At 42.9% G+C, this 19,064-nt stretch overlaps 1 protein-coding gene across 1 annotated transcript in view; it reads right to left on the reverse strand.

The window, feature by feature from the left end:
- TARBP1 (TAR (HIV-1) RNA binding protein 1) overlaps positions 1-17,883 on the reverse strand; it is an 84,382-nt gene extending 66,499 nt beyond the window's left edge. Inside the window, exons 1-6 of the mRNA XM_025356215.1 lie at positions 16,925-17,883; positions 10,993-11,090; positions 9,494-9,563; positions 5,885-6,033; positions 4,040-4,092; positions 2,288-2,385 (exon numbers count right to left, since the gene is read on the reverse strand). Coding sequence (XP_025212000.1) covers positions 2,288-2,385; positions 4,040-4,092; positions 5,885-6,033; positions 9,494-9,563; positions 10,993-11,090; positions 16,925-17,855 — 1,399 coding nt within the window. The 5' untranslated portion in view covers positions 17,856-17,883. The remainder of the gene's footprint in view (positions 1-2,287; positions 2,386-4,039; positions 4,093-5,884; positions 6,034-9,493; positions 9,564-10,992; positions 11,091-16,924) is intronic.
- Positions 17,884-19,064: the final 1,181 nt, after the last annotated feature.

A 19,064-nucleotide genomic window follows, 5' to 3' on the forward strand; every position in this document is an offset into this window, starting at 1 on the left:
TCTCAGGTGATCTGCCCACCTCAGCCTCCCAAAGTACTGAGATTACAGGCATGAGCCACCACACCTGGCCGGTAAGAGATAAATTGTTTATGATTAGAAGTCATTCTTCTATTTGAGATGTTAAGAAAAAACAGGATAGGAAATATTGATGGTTAGTGGCCTCTAGTATCTGCAAACGGTAACATCTTTCTCATAGGCTGTTTCTTGACTACTTTGGATTTAATTACTATCATTTATATTTCTATTTTGAGATACAAAGGGATAGTGCTTCATTCTGTCCTCTCTGCTAATGTGTGATTTGTTAAGGACTCTTAGCTCATGCAGTTAGTGAAAATGTCTGTTTTCTCACATAGTTGTAGAATGACTTTGAAGAAATCCTCAGAAGCTCCTAAAAGGACATTATGTGTATTTTCTATCTTTTGAAATACCTAGTATGAAAGACATTCAGAATACACAGAAGATATTCACTGGAAACGTGACTGAAAAATGACTGAGTAACTGTGAATGAAAGTTTTAATTGCTCTTTTTGAACTCCTGGCCACAATTTTTCTTTCTTCCATTTGCACTAATTAAATCCAGTAAATCTCATCTTTTGCCTAACACTTCACTCATGACACTGGAAAGATGGCAATGGCCAAGTTTCCATTTCACATTGACTCAACACATTTACCAAGCATCTGTGATATGCCTGGTCCTGGACCACAAACACTTGGCTCTCAAATTCTGGGAAGCCCTGACCGACATTTCACTCATGTGTGCTACTGACATGCGAGGCAGCAACGTGGCTGACAAATTCATCCCCATGTGGCTGCAGCCCAGATGCTTAATTAAACTCCTGAAATCTACCAAACTAATGAATGACTCTAGGCTGGGTTAGGCTGGGTGTGGTGGCTCACACCTGTAATCCCAGCACTTTGGGAGGCCAAGGCGGGCAGATCACGAGGTCAAAAGATCGGGATCATACTGGCCAACATGGTGAAACCCTGTCTCTACTAAGAATACAAAAATTAGCTGGGCGTGGTGGCACATATCTGTAGTTCCAGCTACTCATGAGGCTGAGGCAGGAGAATCGCTTGAACCCAGGAGGCAGAGGTTGCAATGAGCTGAGATCGCACCACCGCACTCCAGCCTAACAACAGAGCAAGACTCCATCTCAAAAAAAAAAAAAAGAATGACTCTAATAGTTATCTTCCCCATCTTCCCCATTAACTCATTTTTTTAAAGAAAAAGTAATCAAAACAATCAATTTTCTATAAATTTGAAGTCATGATATACAGACCATATTTTCTCTTTTTTCTGACGTTTGAATAGACATTACCGTTGGCCATCTTGTCATCCTATTTGCCAGATTAAATACAAAAGAAAAAAAATACGTATTTCATACCTAGGCTCACTTTATAAATCACAAAGGTGGGAGTAACACAAGGACTCACAAAGCAGAGTAGGTCCTGCTGCTGCTCAGCAAACAAAAATCACACGGCTTTTGTGCTCTGCTTTCCCACCTCCCTCATTAGAATGAACCTGAAGAATGGGGATGGCTCTAGGACAAGGTCTTACATAAAACAAGTGCTTTTTTGTTTTGTTTTGTTTTGTTTTTGAGACAGTCTTGCTCTGTCACCCAGGCTAGAGTACAGTGGCACAATCTTGACTTACTGCAACCACCGCCTCCTGAGTTCAAGTGATTCTCCTGCCTCAGCCTCCCAAGTAGCTGGGACTACAGGTACACACCATCATGCCCGGATAATTTTTGTATTTTTAGAAGAGATGGAGTTTCGCTGTGTTGGCCAGGCTGGTCTCAAACTCCTGATCTCAGGTGATCTGCCTGCCTCGGCCTCCCAAAGTGCTGGGATTCCAGGCGGGAGCCATTGCACCTGGTTTATTTTTTCTTTCTTATCTTCCTAAGTTAATATCTATAAAGGGACAACTTGCCACAATGAGTATTCTGTTTACTACTTTTTCCTAAAACCAGGTTCCCTATTTTTTGAATATATTTTACTAATTCTTGAAACTGAATAGTAGACAACTAGAAAAGACGGCTAAATTGCAGCACACCTTCTAAAATTACCTCCATGCTACTCATGCCAGTACTGGTAATATGTCATACACAATGACTAAAGTGTGAACTCAAAAAAGATACTGTATGAATCTGAGAAAATATGCATATCCTGGAAAAGGAAACCATTTTGAAAATATTTATTATAATAGTTGATGGTGCTTATAACCAATTTGCTAAAAAAAAAAAATTGTAAGCTAATGCATTATAAAAAAACCCTTTACTGACACATACTCTTTATGTCTCCTGGAAGAAGAGAAATATACGTGACTAAAAACTTCTGTAATTTCAGTCCCAATGGAGAACAGCTTCCTATCGGCTGGCCTGGGGACCTACAAACAGAGACAGGGGAAAACAAATATTTAACATTTATTTACAAGTGATTACACTGAAATTAGCCTAAATAGACCATGGCCCAAAAGTCTTTCAACAATAAAACAATCAGACAGTCTTATTTTTCTGAACCTGCATTTCATTTTTCAGTAAAATTCTGAGAATCCTTCTGATCATAGAAACATCAGGACCTTGTAGGAAAATGGACGTGAGATAATAACCTACTACACTGAGGATTTCCTTTTTACGACACTTTCCCTTCCACATATATAAATCTTGCTAAATAGTATCATAAAAAATAAGAGCCTGAAATGATAATTTTAAATTATATTTTATTGTTCCCAACATGTAATCCAGTGACTTTAAATCTTTACGTCTAAAATAAAAGAAGTAACATTCATAACAAAGACATATATTAGTAATAAATTACTTTTGCAAGAGCATCTAATTGTTAACATCTACTAAAGTCACATTTTTTCTGCTATATGTTTCTTCCAGGAACATTATCTGCTAATTGAACACATTAGAGTGCTAGAAAACTGAAGGCATTTCATAATAAATGTGTTTGTCAACTCTTAGAAAACACCAAGATCTTTTCATTGGTTTTACTGCTCTCCAGCTGTCTAATTGCTACAGAAAACTATTCAATAGTAATGAGTTATTTGAAAACTAAAAATAATTGGCAAATCAAGCGTTGCTATGCTCTTTCAATATTATTAAACAGGACTAAATATTAATATAATATGGCACAGACTAAAAATGTTTCAAGAAATTGGCTGGTGGGGGGATGCAGCTCTGTTTCAAGATGCAACTATAAATTTAGTTAATATTAGAAAGACAATTTCAAGTGCAGAGGAGATTTTTGAAGATGAGAATTCAAGAGTCATAAATGATGCTCAAAAAAATGAGGCTAAGGTACAATCCTGACAAACTTCTCACTGTCAACCTTTTCAAAACATAACTGTGGCCTATAAGTAGAGACAGGATGAATAATAGCAGCCACTGCCAGATATGGAAAGGAAAAGGTTAGAATGAACCCTGCAGTACTAAACTGAAATTGGACGTCCTGGTGTGAATTCATGGTTCTTAATATGGATGGATGGATGGACGCACAGACAGGCACTGGAAAAGATATAAATAAGTAAGTCTGGTCAGCAGACAAAGCTAAGAAAGAGGCACACACAGGGAGATGCAACGATCAAGCAAATGCAGTAAAATATTAACATTTGAGGAATATGGATGAATGGGAAATGAGAATTCTTTGGATTATTCTCAAGACTGTTCTGTAAGTCTGAAACTAAGTTAAAAGAAAAAGGAAAATAAGTTTAAAGCATTGGTTAGCCAAAGTCATTACAACTTCCAAGAGGGCAGAAAGCAGCAATAGGGAGAAGAAAGTGAGCTACAGAAGACAGTTTCCAACAGCCCAAGAATACAGGAGCTCAAGGCAGAAAAAAGGAAACAAGAAAAAAGAAAGGAGAAACACTTGGTGCAAATCAGAATGCAAGAATAACAAATAGGAAAAGGACCACACGATAAGAAAAACTTGACTGTCTATTCAGCAACATACCGTATGTGCCAAATTCATTAAACAATCTGGTCAGGTCTCCTAATATGAAAATGTATCAAATACATCATAACATAATGTCTCTTTACCTGCTATACAGAGAGCTCTCTGAAAGTGCATCCATTAATGGTCCAATAATAAACTAAAAAAAAAGACACATAATTGAAACTTAGTTGTAAATGCAATTTTGAAGTCAGCTTCCCTGACTGAACATCCTACAAAGGCTTACAGAAGACCTGCTATAAGCAAAGCTGATCTCTTATGCTGCAGGCGAAATTTACTGATGGTCCTGGAGGGGAAGCTTAATTCTACCAGAAAAACAAAGTAAGTACAGAATTTTCCCACCTGATTAAAATGTATGCCATACTAAGAAGAGAGTTCATGTGTTGGGTCAAGAAAGAAGGAAGGAATCCAAAGAAGAAACATACGCTAGAAAATAAAGGTAATGACAGAAAAACCAAAAAGATACTCAAGAGAAAACTGAAGCCCCTATGCCTAGAGGATAAAGAGGAAAAAATTATACTCAAAAATTACTATTAGATACTGGTCAGAAAAGCAAGCTTACATGAAGTACACAAATAATAGAATGTAGAAACATGATGCATATCAATACACCATAGCACATATTAAAACAATTAGAAAAAACTGACTTAGGCTGGGTGTGGTGGCTCACACCTGTAATCCTAGCACTTTGGGAGGCTGAGGCCAGGAGTTTGAGACCAGCCTGGCCAATATGGCAAAACCCTGTCTCTACTAAAATTACAAAACTGATCCGGGCATGGTGGCGTGCACCTGTAGTCCCAGCTACTTGGGAGGCTGAGGCATAAGAATCCCTTAATTCCGTGAGGCAGAGGTTGCAGTGAGTCAAGATCATATCACTGCACTCCAGCCTGGGCAACAGAGTGAGACTCTGTCTCAAAAAAAAAAAAAAAAATTGTATCACTATCTGAGAAATAAATTCAATCATTCTTTAAAAAAAAAGAAGCAGCAGCAGCAGCCAGGCACAATGGTTCACGCCTGTAATCCCAGCATTTTGGGAGGCCAAGGCAGGTGGATCACTTGAGGTCAGGAGTTCGATACCAGCCTAGCCAACATGGCAGAACCCAGTCTCTACTAAAAATACAAAAATTAGCCAGGTGTGATGGTGCCCACCTGTAATCCCAGCTACTTGGGAGGCTGAGGCAGGAGGATCACTTGAACCTGGGAAGCAGAGGCTGCAGTGAGCTGAGATGACGCCACTGCACTCCAGCCTGGGCGACAGGCGTGAGACTCCTTCTCAAAAAAAAAAAAAAAAAGAAAAGAAAAAAACCTATTGAAAGAAAAAGAAGAAAAAAATTGACTTCTGTCACCTCTAAATGAGAGGTAGATTACTCTACCTAAGGAAGTCATCATGGGACTCATATGGCACCATAATATAAAACTTAAAATCACAGCTCTAACTCCCACCGTCTCTGCCTCGTGTAGTTCCTGACAAATGGAAGTATAGATTCTAATATATATTGCTCAGAAGGCAATCTCTATTTCATAAAGTAGACAACAGCAATTCATTGAGTCAGAACTGGAGAAGTAGCATCGCTAAACGAGTAACAGTCATCAGTGGCTCAGAACCGTGAGAACAGCATCACCTGAAAGCTTCTATACCAGTTTTTATACGGAGAAAACTTGACTTATGCTTATGATTCTTGACTTACGCTGGTCTGAATATTGATAATATAGAACTACTTTTTCACAATGGTAATAATGCAGGCAGTTCTACCTTTTGGCTTGTTGAGAAACAACATAAGCTTTTTTCCAAATAGGAAAGCTGGGTTTAGAGAAATATGATTTGTTGGATGCAAATCAACAAAATGTTACTTGCTGATATAGAACCCTAGTGTATTTTTACCTCTCACTTTTCAACAATGGGAGGAAGGAAGGGGATAGGCTGTCATTACCTCAGAAAATTCTGGTGAAAATGGAAGAATCTTTGTTTCATACAGCTCCAAAAAATGGATAACACCTTCTTTGGTCAGGATTTTGTTTTCACTTTCAAACATTCTTTTATAAATACACATATGCCAGGATGGGTGAAAGAGCCAACATCCTGTGGAAATAAACATCTAATGTTGACATCTGCTTCTGTCTTTGTTTCACCATCAAGACTACATACTCGTAAACAAATACATGTACAGACAAACACAATAACTTCATTATAACACTACAAAAAAGTTTTTGTTAAGGTTTTTTGAGAGACAGGTTCTCACTATGTCACCCAGACTACAGTGCAATTGCAAAATTCTAGCTCACTGCAACCTCAAACTCCAGGGTTCAAGCGATCCTCATGCCTCAGCTTCCTGAGCAGTTTCCTAGTAGGACTACAGGTACGCAACACCATGCCCAGACAATTTTTTAAATATTTTTTAGAAACGTGCTCTCAGAATGTTCCCCAGGCTGGACTTGAACTCCTGAGTTCAAGTGATCCTCCATTCTCCGCCTGCCAAAGCACTGGGATTACAGGTAGCAGCCACTGCATCCAGCCTGTTTTTAGTCACATATGAGTATGTTAACCAAAATAATTTTGGTATTCAGTATTCAGGCAGCTTCATTTTGAAAAACTGTAAATGGGCCAGGCACAGTGGCTCGTGCCTGTAATCCCAGCACTTTGGGAGGCCGAGGCAGGTGGATCACATGAGGCCAGGAGTTCGAAACCAGCCTGGCCAACATGGCAAAACTCCATCTCTATTAAAAACACAGAAATCAGCCGGGCGTGGTGGTAAATGCCTGTAATCCCAGCTACTGGGACAGGGGGGTGGTTAGGGACTGAGACACCAGAATCACTTGAACCCTTGAACTTGGGAGGCAGAGGTTTGAAAAAATAAGAAAGACTGTAAATAAATGCTATAACTGCTACAGTGTACAAAAATTAAATATTACCCCATGCATGCAGGTTGGAACTTCAGATTTGGAATAGTTTCAACCAATTCTTCTCTTGTCCCACTTCAATCTATTTTTCACACAGAACTATGAAATTGTCACACCTCTGCTTAAAATCCTTCGACATCTCCTCATTGTTCTTAGAATAAAGTCCAAACAAGGCATGAACTGACCCTGACTGCCACTCCAACCTCATCCCCCGCTCCACACACCAACTCTGCTACAGCCTCACTGGTCCTTCTGTTCTGCCTCCTACAGCTGCTCCCATCTCAGGGTTTGCGCCCCAGGTAGTGCCTCCTCAGCGTGGACTCTTAGCTTAGATGTCATCATAAGACAGGCCTTCCCTGACTACCCTACTCACCCATTAGTCCATTTCATCAGCTCCTTGTCTGTTCCCCTCATATACCTTACAATCAAAACTATTTTTTCATGGAAAACACAAAAGTCAGGTGAAAAATACCACATCGCTCTCACCATTTTACCGCCAGTAATTACTAGGTTGGTGCCAAAGTCGTTACGGTTTTTGCCATTTAAAAAAAAAAAAAAAATGACAAAAACTGCAATGACTTTTGCACCAACCTAATAGCATGTAGTGGACACTAAGTAAATATTTATTCAGTAAATATATAAATGAGTGAGCAAATAAAAAACATGGAATAAATATCTTACAGATATTTTTCTAACTCTTTTGAAGTATCTTTTAATTATGTTAGAGAAAAATACTCAGCATTTTTAACTCATGACAGTCTATAAATAAATTAATCCATTATTTGTAATTTATACCAAGATGCCTGTTCAACTCTTTGGCAAAGGTAATTTTTCAAAATCAGTCACTGCTATTTGATTTGGTTTGCCAAGAGCTGTGGGCAAAATGTGGTAGTAAGAGCATTGTTTTAATGGTAAATGCCTACGTGAAGTCACAAGATTCAATTAAATTCTAGCCCCAGGTGCAACTATAGATGCTTATGGTCTGCGAAAAAATCCCAGTGTATCAGAAAACAACTACAGCAATCAGCTGAATAAAGCTCAATTCCTAAGGGGTCAAACTATTAAAGTTGTAATTATCTAGAGTAGGCACTAAAAACCATTTACCTAGGTTAATTCTCATGTGTAAACACAATAATGTCGCATTTTATCATTCATATGAACACAGGCCAAAACACTATTGGGCTGCATTTAGCCATTTCATTAATCTAAACTTAATTTTATTAAGATACACGTAGGAAGCTCCAGCTTCACTGTGTATCTCCTAAAAAGCTCTCATAATATAGTGATCAAGGGCTTATAAACAATATTTGAAATTATATCCCGGAATTTTCTCTTCCAAAGAAGTACAAGATACAGAACAATAACTGAAAACTTAAGACAAGTAACTCTAACAAACACTGGAAAAGATATACTAAGTGAATAAGAATGGGAAGCAGTTACAAAGATATATTCATACCAAAGAGCGATTATTGGCCAGGCGCCATGGCTCACGCCTGTAATCCCAGCACTTTGCGAGGCCGAGGCAGGTGGATCACCTGAGCTCGGGAGTTTGAGACCAGCCTGGCCGACATGGCAAAACCCCATCTCTACTAAAAACACAAAAATTAGCCAGGTGTGGTGGCGCATGCCTGTAATCTCAGCTGCTCGGGAGGCTGAGGCAAAAAAATTGCTTGAACCTGGGAGGCAGAGGTTGCAGTGAGCCGAGATCATCCCACTGCACTCCAGCCTGGGCAACAGAGCAAGACTCCACATCTCAAAAAAAAAAAAGAACAATTATTAAAACCACAGACTATGTCATCATTGAAACCCTATCGACGAGTCCTTATCTTTTAAAGAAATGTGCTAAAATATTCACAGATAAAATGATACGACATCTAGGGATGTGCTTCAAAACCATTTAGTGAGAAGGGCGCAGGAAAGGCTACACAGGATAGACTAAGCAAGGCTGGCCATGAGAGGATCATTATTAAAGAGAGTGGTAGGTATATCACACACACTCTTCTCCTTCTATAAATGTTTGAAATTTTCCATCATCAACAGTTTAAAAAATTAACCATATCTCTAAATTATAGAAAATTCTGTGGCTATTTTAAATTGTTTTTTTTTTTTTTTTTGAGACAGAGTCTTGCTCTGTCGCCAGGCTGGAGTGCAGTGGCGCGATCTCGGCTCACTGCAACCTCCGCCTCCTGGATTCAAGTGATTCTCCTGCCTCAGACTCTCGAGTAGCTGGGACTACAGGCACACACCACCATGCCTGGCTAATTTTTGTATTTTTAGTAGAGATGGAGTTTCACTATGTTGGCCAGGCTGGTCTTGAACTCCTGACCTCAGGTGATCCGCCCACCTCTGCCTCCCAAAGTGCTGGGATTACAGGCATAAGCCACCATGCCTGGCCCAAAATTGTGTTCTTAAAGATGTTAAGGATATGAGTAGATGGATATAGTTATTATGCTAAGTGAGATAAACATGAGCAACATGATCCAGGTATGTATCTGGAATGGTAACAGCTGTTATCTCTTGGTGGCAGCATTACAAGATGTATGCTTCTATAGTTTTTCAAAATTCTCTATAATGAACAGGAATTAGTTATAAAATCGGGGGAAAACCATAAATGTTATTAAAAAAATAAAAGTAATCGTTACCATTTTCCTCTGACACCGCATATTCAAACAGATTGTTTAGCTTTGGTAAAACTGGCTTTATAACATGTATCTAAAAATAAGAGCAAAAAAACATATGAAATGAAAATGCATCTTGAAAAATATCAGGCAATTTTCATCTCTTTATTTAACAGTAGCTCTTCTTATAAAACATATGTAGAAAGAGCCTCATTTATCCGGTTTTTCAAACAACAGTATGATTCAGGTATGTAAGACTGAGTATGGCAATGCTAATGAATATAACCACATTATAGCTATGTTAAAGTCTGCCATTTATATAGTGATCATCATAAATCATGTCAGAATTCTCAACTGTCCTGGGAGACAGGTAGGACTGCCAATACTAAGATATTGCAAAGAGAAAAAAAAAACTGAAATGTCTTCTCCGTTACTCAAGTTGTTCACGGCAGCACACACTTAGAAGGGCCAATTCGGAGTTCCATGTTCTTAATACCATGTAGCCAAAGTTGCTGACACGTTTGTTTGAGAATTTACATATCCTTCAAAACATGGATAAATTTGGGTTTCTAAATAATGGGGGTTTTATGGATCTACTGATTAAAGAAAACCATAAAAGTTAATTTGAATTTAGAAATGCTTTTTCTTTATTCCTCCTCCTTGCATCTATATACATTTAGCACATATAAGTAATTATTTACTTAAAGTCCACAAACAAGATTTGGTGCACATTTGCACTGACACCTCGCAATGACTCCACAGATGGCTGGCACCTCTGTGGTCCCCAACTTGCAGAATGGAAACCATGGTTCTCAAACCCATGAGTTCCCAGAACAGCAGCATACGTATCACCTGGGAACGTGTAAAAATCTCAGAGTCCTGGCCAGGTGCAGTGGCTCACACCTGTAATCCCAGCACTTTGGGAGGCCGAGGTGGGTGGATTACTTGAGGTCAGGAGTTCGAGACCAGCCTGGCCAACATGGTGAAATCCCGTCTCTACTAAAAATACAAAAATTACCCAGTGTCGTGGCTGTAGTCCCAGCTACTTGGGAGGCCGAGGTAGGAGAATCACTTGAACCCAGGAGGCGGATGTTGCAGTGAGCTGAGATCATGCGACTGCACCCCAGCCTGGGTGAGAGAACAAAACTCTGTCTCAAAAAAAAAACCTCAAAGTCCCAGGCCCCACCCCGACCTACTGAACCAGAAAGTCTGAGGATAGGGCATGGCAATTTATACTTTGTAACAAGCCATTTGGGTGATACTGATAGTGATAAATGCTAAAGTTTTAGAATGGCAAGGGAAGATCAAATTTTTGAATAATTTAAGTCAACTGAAAATATTCTTTAACTTACTGAAACAAGTTACACTCTAAGTTGCACTTATGCCAGAAAACAAAGTATACTTGGATTCTATCATCACCAGCTATATCTGAGTTGGTATTTTTGCATTGCTTTTAATGAATGTTTTTAAAAAAGAAAAATTGTTATCTACTATAGGATTTGCTAAAATAGAAAAACACTTACCTGATTTCCTTCTAAAGTCTCCATAATTAAAATATAATTTTCCCAAAACTTTAGAAGTTCATCTTTTTTCTTCTCAGACCACCAAAACAGACTTGGGCCTGATATGGTTTAAAAAAGAGAATTAGTTCTTCCTCTTGCAAATTTCATAAGTTTCTCAACGACAGCAGTTCTTAAGATACTACTACTATTACCAAATATATTCTCTAATAATGGAGGTGCCCCTGTATCAGAGCCTGGATAGGGGGCTTGGGAATCTGAGGGAGATTTTTTTTTTAACACTAGGATTACTGTTTTGGAGTTCTGGGTAAAAATGGCAGATTTGCACATATAAACTCTACTCTCTCTCCCTAAGAATCTCACTATAACAGTAAAGGATTTTTCAAGGGCAAAACCCCAAAAGAATGGAGGACACGGGTAGCAGACAACAGCAGTAAAATACAGAATGTGAAAATCAGACGAAAGCCAAGTTGACTCAAGTCATGAGAATTTTAAGTTGAGGGAAAGCCAGGAAACAATTTGATTTACACTGCAAAATCCCCCTGAACCAAAGGAAGTGGTTGCAAAAGTTACTTCTGGTAAGTGGAGTGAAAAGTGAGGCTAAACTAAAGAGGATGTGTTCAGTGTTTAAGAAACAGTCATATCCCCAGGCCCCTTTCCTATGTCCTAAACAGGAAAAAGACTAGAACTGCTTTTCTGGAGAAGGTAAAATAGTGGGTCTCCAAATTGGGAGGCGCAGGACACAGCAGACATTAGTCCTACTGACAAAGGGGATTCAGCGAACATGTGTGCACCCTGGATGCTGAGACTCCTCTCTACCTGTCCCCTCAGGTCCCAGAATACTGGCCAGGCCCTCACTATGCATCAGACAACCGGAAGATGTTCTCTGCAGAATCTGGCCAGCCCAGGAGGAAAGATCTGAAAATACATCCAAGATTCCCTAGTGAAATGGCTTGGCCAAATCACCTTATGGTGAAGTTCAGTCAACAGCACCACTCATGGGCTTAGAGCTTTAAACCCAATTTTGATTTCTTATCCTTAAACATAAACAGGGATCTAAAATCATCAGACAGTTGGGGAAACCTCTAAACTAAAGATCAAGACCAAAACAAATGGAGGAGGAGGAGGAAACTGGAGAAAATAAAATTACACAGGGAGAAGAAAACTTTTTAAAAAGCTTTCAGTAATATCTTAAGAAGACAGTACTGTTATAAGAACAGGATATTATTAAACAGGGGACATTCTGACCAGGCATGGCGGCTCATGCCTATAATCCCAACACTTTGGGAGGCTGAGGCAGGAGGATTGCTTGAGACCAGGAGCTTGAGAACAGCCTGGTACAACATAGCAAGACCCTGTTTCTACAAGGAAATTTAAAAACTTATCAGGGGCCGGGCGCGGTGGCTCAAGCCTGTAATCCCAGCACTTTGGGAGGCCGAGGCGGGTGGATCACGAGGTCAGGAGATCGAGACCATCCTGGCTAACATGGTGAAACCCCGTCTCTACTAAAAATACAAAAAACTAGCCAGGTGTGGTGGCGGGCGCCTGTAGTCCCAGCTACTCGGAGGCTGAGGCAGGAGAATGGCCTGAACCTGGGAGGCGGAGCTTGCAGTGAGCCGAGATCGCGCCACTGCACTCCAGCCTGGGTGACACAGCGCGAGACTCCGTCTCAAAAAAAAAATAAATAAAAATAAAAATAAAAATAAAAACTTATCAGGGCATGGTGGTACACACCTATCATCTCCACTTCTCCGGAGGCTGAGATGAAAGGATCACTTGAGCCCAGGATTTTGAAGTTACAGTGAGCTATAAGCACGCCACTGCACCCTAGCCTGGGCAAGAGCGAGGATTTGTCTCAAAAAAAAAAAAAAAAAAACTCAATCCAAAATCATAGAAAATCCTTAGAAAAGATGCTTTCAAGAAAGTCCAGTAAGTTCAATATCTAAAAAAAGAACAGAAAACAGAAAGGGACGAAGTTATCCACAAAATATTCTAGAAAATTTCCCAGAACTGAAGAACACGATTTCCAGATTGCATAGGAAGTCCAGCAAGTGCCCAGCACAAGGATGAAAATAGACACCTATCAAAACTGTGAAATTTCAGAATGCTAGAGCCACTGATCCTACACACTTCCATAGAGAAAAACAGTTCCTGTATAAACAAACAGGATTCAGAATGGCTTCAGATTTCTCAACAGAGGAAGCTTTAGCTTCTGGGACAATCGATACCTTTAAAATTCTGCATGGAAATATCTTCCAGGCTCGAATTCTACCCTCAGTCAAAAAATCAATGAAATGTGAGGACAAAATAACGGCACTTAGACATGTATGGTTTCAGCTGCTGATTAGGATATAGAAAACCATAGGAGATCGTTATTGTCATACAAAGAGGAAAGGCTGAAAAGTCTACAAAATCCTAAACTGTTGTGCGGTGGGTGGGGGGAGCATTAGAGCTGAGGTCACAATGCAACCAGGTGGTCTGAATTCCAAAAGGAAGGAAGCCGCTCCAAGAATGGAAAGGCCACACAAACTGTTCTACCTCCGGCACAGGAGGAAGACATGGTCACCCAAAAAGCGGTTTTAAAAATGGCATTTTGACAAGTTTTTAAAGACCAAGGTGGGCTAGCCTGACAGCTTGCTGAAGGAGTCCACATCCATTTACCAGCAATTTTCTTCAAGCCTGCCCTGGTGCTCTCAAGAGAGACTGTGGCCAGGGCAGGAGATCCCCAGAGTAGGCACCCAGGGCAGCAGGACTAACTACAGAGGCCCAGCCATGCCCTGCAGGAGTACAAGTTGGTGATCAACTGCCAAAACGTGCCTGCCCTCCTGGATCCTTCTCCGACAGGAGGTCAAAGCTGTCTGCCCCTTGTGGAGGGGCAGGAAACCCTCCCACACTTTCACCCTTGTCCCTGACTTCATACCAGGCAAAAGTTGGCTGCCTCTAGGGCAGGAACAGAAAACCTGCTCCCTTCGCCCTGCACTGACATTAGGCGAATGCATCTTATGCTGTGGAAGGGGAAGAAAACCCCCTACTGCCAGATATCCTGCACTGATACAAAGCTGGTCTGCAGGTGCTGGAGGAGGGCAGGACACTACACCCAAGACCTACCACAGACACGTGCAGGATGCAGCTGCCACAGGTGAGGGCCAGGAAACTAAACCCACCCCTAAGTAGGAGGCAATGATTATTGCCATGGAGAGGGAGCAGAGACAGCGAAAGAGCAGGAATGCTGATGCTCAGACACATGGGGCCTAATACAAGGCTGCAGTGGAAGAAATGAAAAGCCCCTGCCTCATCTCTTGCACCAAGGAACAAGCATCAGCAGTCTACCTGAGGGATGGACAAAGCCTTGGCTGAAGACCTCCAACTGTGGCACAGGCCTCCCAGGCTGGAGAAAAACCTGCTGGGATTCCAGGCTTCAGCTAAGCAAGTAGCCACAAAATCCACCTGGGAAAAGCTTGTAGAGTGCACTGAAAACAAATATAGCAACCAACGCCAAACCCAGCTCAACTACAAGCTAGACTAACTCAACGCCACAAAGTAAAAGTGCCTATCCCTAGGCAGAAATATTTACTTCCATCTCTACTGTTATTACAGTAAGACATAAAAAAAGCGACTCCATAGCCAAACACTACAACAGAAAACAAAGCCAAACTTGGATGGTCCGGGTATCAAACTTGCAGGTAACTATAATTAATATGCTAAAAGATCTCATGGAAAAGGTAAACAATATGCATAAACAGATGAGCAGATGGGGAATTTCAGGAGAGAAACTCCAAAATTGTCAAATGGAAATGAGAGAAAAACATGATGGCAGACATAAAGGAGCTTTTGATGGAATTATCAAACAAGACCTTAAAAAAATCCTATTTCAGGAAACTGCTAGAGAATGCACTGTGCTGACACAAGCGAGTAAAGCAAAAAAGAGGAAGATAGGAACTACAGGAAATGAGATCCAACAGAGCACCCAGGTGAAGGGAATCCCAGGGTAAGCGTGAGGTCTGTGCACCAGGCACAGGGAGAAACCTGCCACATCTGGGCATGTAAGGGGACTCTGAGAGAAGCTTCTTTAGGAAAACGTATAAAACCTCTGATGATCTGATTTTGTAGAGGAAAGATTTAGTCAACTGGTTAAGAATTTAAGAAGGAATCCGTGGTAAGTATAGAAAGAATCAAACACATTTTAAAACATCAAAATTATATGAAAAACTTGCAGGAAGAGAAAAATGATCAGTTTCCTACATAGATCACCTGTGAGTAGCATTTACGGTCATAACCATATAAATGCTGAACATGCATTTAACCAAAATTTTACCTGTGACAATATATTTTATTATATAACTAAGATATATTATGTCAAGACATAGGGGTAAATCCCAAAATATTTCGTTAAAAGAGGCCACAGGATTTGCTTTCTGTAACAGAGGAAATGGGAGTTGCAGGAAGCATGGAAACACCATTGCTCATCCTTAAAACTGCAAAATAACTGGCCGGACACAGCGGCTCATGCCTGTAATCCCAGCACTTTGGGAGGCCGAGGCGGGCGGATCTCGAGGTCAGGAGATCTAGACCATCCTGGCTAACACGGTGAAATCCCATCCCTACTAAAAATACAAAAAAAAAAAAAAAAAGATTTAGCCAGGCGTGGTTGCGAGCGCCTGTAGTCCCAGCTACTCGGGAGGCTGAGGCAGGAGAACGGCGTGAACCCAGGAGGCAGGAGGTTGCAGTGAGCCGAGATCGTGCCACTGCACTCCAGCTCGGGCGACAGTGCGAGACTCCGTCTAAAAAAAAAAACAAAAATAATAAAATAAATAAAGTATTAATAAATAACAAAATTAGTCAGGCATGGTGGCGCATGCCTGTAATCCCAGCTACTCACGAGGCTGAGGCAGGAGAATCACTTGAATCCAGGAGGCAGAGGTTGCAGAGAGCCGATATTGTGCCACTGCATTCCCGCGTGGGTGACAAGAGTGAAACTCCATCAAAAAAAAAAAAAAAAAAAACTGCAAAATAACTGACTCATACAAATAAATGAATGTTTAACTTTTGATGATTTTTAAAATATTTCCCAGTGAAAACTCTCAGGGATGATCACATCCATCTAATGTTTTAAAATTACTTGAAAATATAACCTCACAACTTCAGCCAAACAAAAATCCTTTACCTCTAATAAATGGTCAGCTACCGTTGAAAAAGTAGAAATATTCTATTGAGACAATTTTGAGTCAATCTACTTTGTAGTTTGATAGTTTAAACGCAAATTTAACATAACTGAAGTCAAACCAATCAACAGTAACATACCAACTTGAAGGGAGGCCTTGCTGTTTCATTACTCTTGCACACAGCAGAGAGCACAGCTCAGAAAATCAAAAAATAAAATCTGATTCATTCTATTAAATTAATGGCAAAAATACACTCAAAAGGTCGACTTAAGAAACATGTTTAACAAATATTAGTAAATCCTGTTCCTAATTACCAGGAGAAATTTCAAAAGAGTGTGATGGCCTCTAGGACGCTTAATTCTAACACTCAAGACTCAATCCACTGGTCAGTACAGATAAATAATAAATAATTTTTCTTTCAACTTGATAGATCTGTCAACCGTTCCTATTGGGATAAATCTACCACAATATAGTGCTAGATTTGGGTCTGTAAAATCTTACACGGGCTCCATCATCTTCCTAAACTATTCCACGGGTGCTGTATTCCACCTGCTCTGGGTCAGAACGTTCCCAACTGCAGTGATTTGTGACTTCAGAGAACACCCTCGAGAGGGGGTTCCAAAGGTTTTCAGGCTTTAGGGGAACAACCCGGAATAACCAAATTCTGCATGGATCGGAGTGGCGACCCTGGTAAGCTAGTTTTCAGAAGCATGAAGGCTCCCCTCCGGGGCAGCCAAGTAGGTAGCACTGGGCTGGGGGTCAGAGGCAGGTACCGTTTCCTTCCTGGGGCCCGCAGGTGCAGTCGGTCCCCAGCTCCGCCGACACCTCTACCGCCCTCTGCAGTAGGTAGCGCGCTCGCTTGCGCGTCAGGGCGTCCGCCTGGCCCAGCCCCGCCTGCACGGTCCTCCAGAAGCGCCAGCAGCGCCGGGCGTCCGGGTCCGCCTCGCGCGCGCTGCGGGCGCGATCGCCGCCGGGCTCGGGTAGCAGCTTCTCGGCCAGGGCGCTCAGGACCAGCAGCTTCTCCTCTACGCGGCCCGACCCCGGGGACGTCCCGGGCGCAGCCAGCCCGCCCCACACGGCCCGCAGCGCCGCCCCGCCGCATTGGACCAGCACTGGCAGCAGTCGCCCGGCCACCAGCGCCGCCGCGTCCCCGGCGGGCCCGGCCTCATCCCCGTCCCCGCCCCCGCCTAGCGCCAGAGCGATGGCAGCCCCTGCCACGCGTTCCAGCAGCGGCCCGTCCTCGCGTGGCCGCAAACAGGGCCCGACGGCCGCCAGCACCTCCACGGCAGCCTCGGCGCCAGGCGCGCGCCACCCGGCGAGCAGATCGCGCAGCGCTTCCTCAGCCAGCGCGGCCGCCAGCTGCGGACCCCCAGCCAGGCGGGCGCACGAGCGCAGGGCCGCGCCTGCCGCCCTCAGCACGCGCCGGCGGTGGCGAGGCTGCAGACCGGGGTCCGGGCCGCCCGCTGGGCGCCCGCGCAGGCTCCGCAGCAGTGGCACGAGGTATCCTGCTGCCACCTCGCGCGCCGCCTCCGGGAGCGCGCCTGCGCCCCCGCCGTCGCGCGCCTCCTCGTCCTCGAGCCGCTGCAGAAGGAAGCGCAGCGTCTCCACGCGCTCCGCGGATGCCTCCCCTTGGCACAGCGCCCCAAGCAGGGCCCGGGGGTCCCGGCTCTGCGAGAGCAGCGCTTCCGCGAGCACCCACTCCATTTGCCGAGCGCCCGCGCCACCGGCCCGGGCTCCCAAAGGAAGGCGCCGGCGTGCGCGATGCGTGCGCACAGGACCGGCCGGCCCCTGCGTGCGCGTGCGCCGACGGAGCCGGGTGCGCGGCCGCAGAGAGGGAGACGTAGCCCGGCTTGGTCCAGCTCAGCGTCTGTTGGGTTCCTGCCACCAACCCTGCCTAGAACCCCACCTGGTCTCTTATTTTTAGGAGAAACGAGGCCCTCGTTAAAAGTTAATGTAGTATCTACACCACCTCCATCGATTCCTGATTGGAGGTTGGTCTGCCTAGGACCCTAAATCAGGCGTGCCTGTGAGCATAAACCAGTTCACAGAAGGTGCACATCACAATCACTTCAGATTATTTTCCAAACGTTACATGCTGGGCACCATCCACAAAGAGACTGACACAGTAGGTCTGAAATTGGTTCTGGACATCTGCATTAAAAATAAGTCAAGAAAACACAAGAATGATTTAGACGTAAGGCCAGGAGTGAGAAGTGTTAGGGATGGAGGGTTTCCAGGTTCAGGAATTGGACGAAATGCACAAACAGAGCAAAGAAAGAGCGAAGCAACAAAAGCAGAGATTAATTGAAAAAGTACACTCCACAGGGTGGGGGCAGACCCGAGCAAGCCGCTCAAGGAGGGCTGGTTACAGAATTTTCTGGGGTTTCAATACCCATAGAGGTTTCAATTGGTTACTTGGTGTACACACTATGTAAATGAAGAGGATAAAATAAAGTTACAAAGTTATTTACTTGGTGTACTCCCTGTGTAAATGAAGAGGATATTTCCTGTCATAGCTGAAGTGTTCCCATCTGATCTGGTCCTAGGAAGTTTTTAGGTTCCCTGCCTCCAGGCCCTATTCTCCTGCCTCAGAGGTACCTATGGCAATGTGCTAGGATTCAGCTAAAACCAAGATGCCCACGCCAGCCCTCACAACCAAATGCCCAAGATGACTTCAGGATGCAGAGCCTCCCACACAATGCATGTGCTCCCATGTGCAAACTCAAAAATAGTCCCTGTGTCTGTCTTTTCTGTATTTCTGACAGCATCCATTGCTAAATACGGAAACAGAAAACCTCACCTCAGCCTGCATGGTGCGGATTTGGTTCCTGGCTCAATCTGAGACAAAATGGATCAGTGACACGGGTTTTCTTTGCTACTAAACACAAAGGTCTGCCCCTGAGTCAATAAAGA

The sequence above is a fragment of the Theropithecus gelada genome, chromosome 1, assembly GCF_003255815.1.
Source record: "Theropithecus gelada isolate Dixy chromosome 1, Tgel_1.0, whole genome shotgun sequence".
NCBI classification, from domain to species: Eukaryota; Metazoa; Chordata; class Mammalia; order Primates; family Cercopithecidae; genus Theropithecus; species Theropithecus gelada.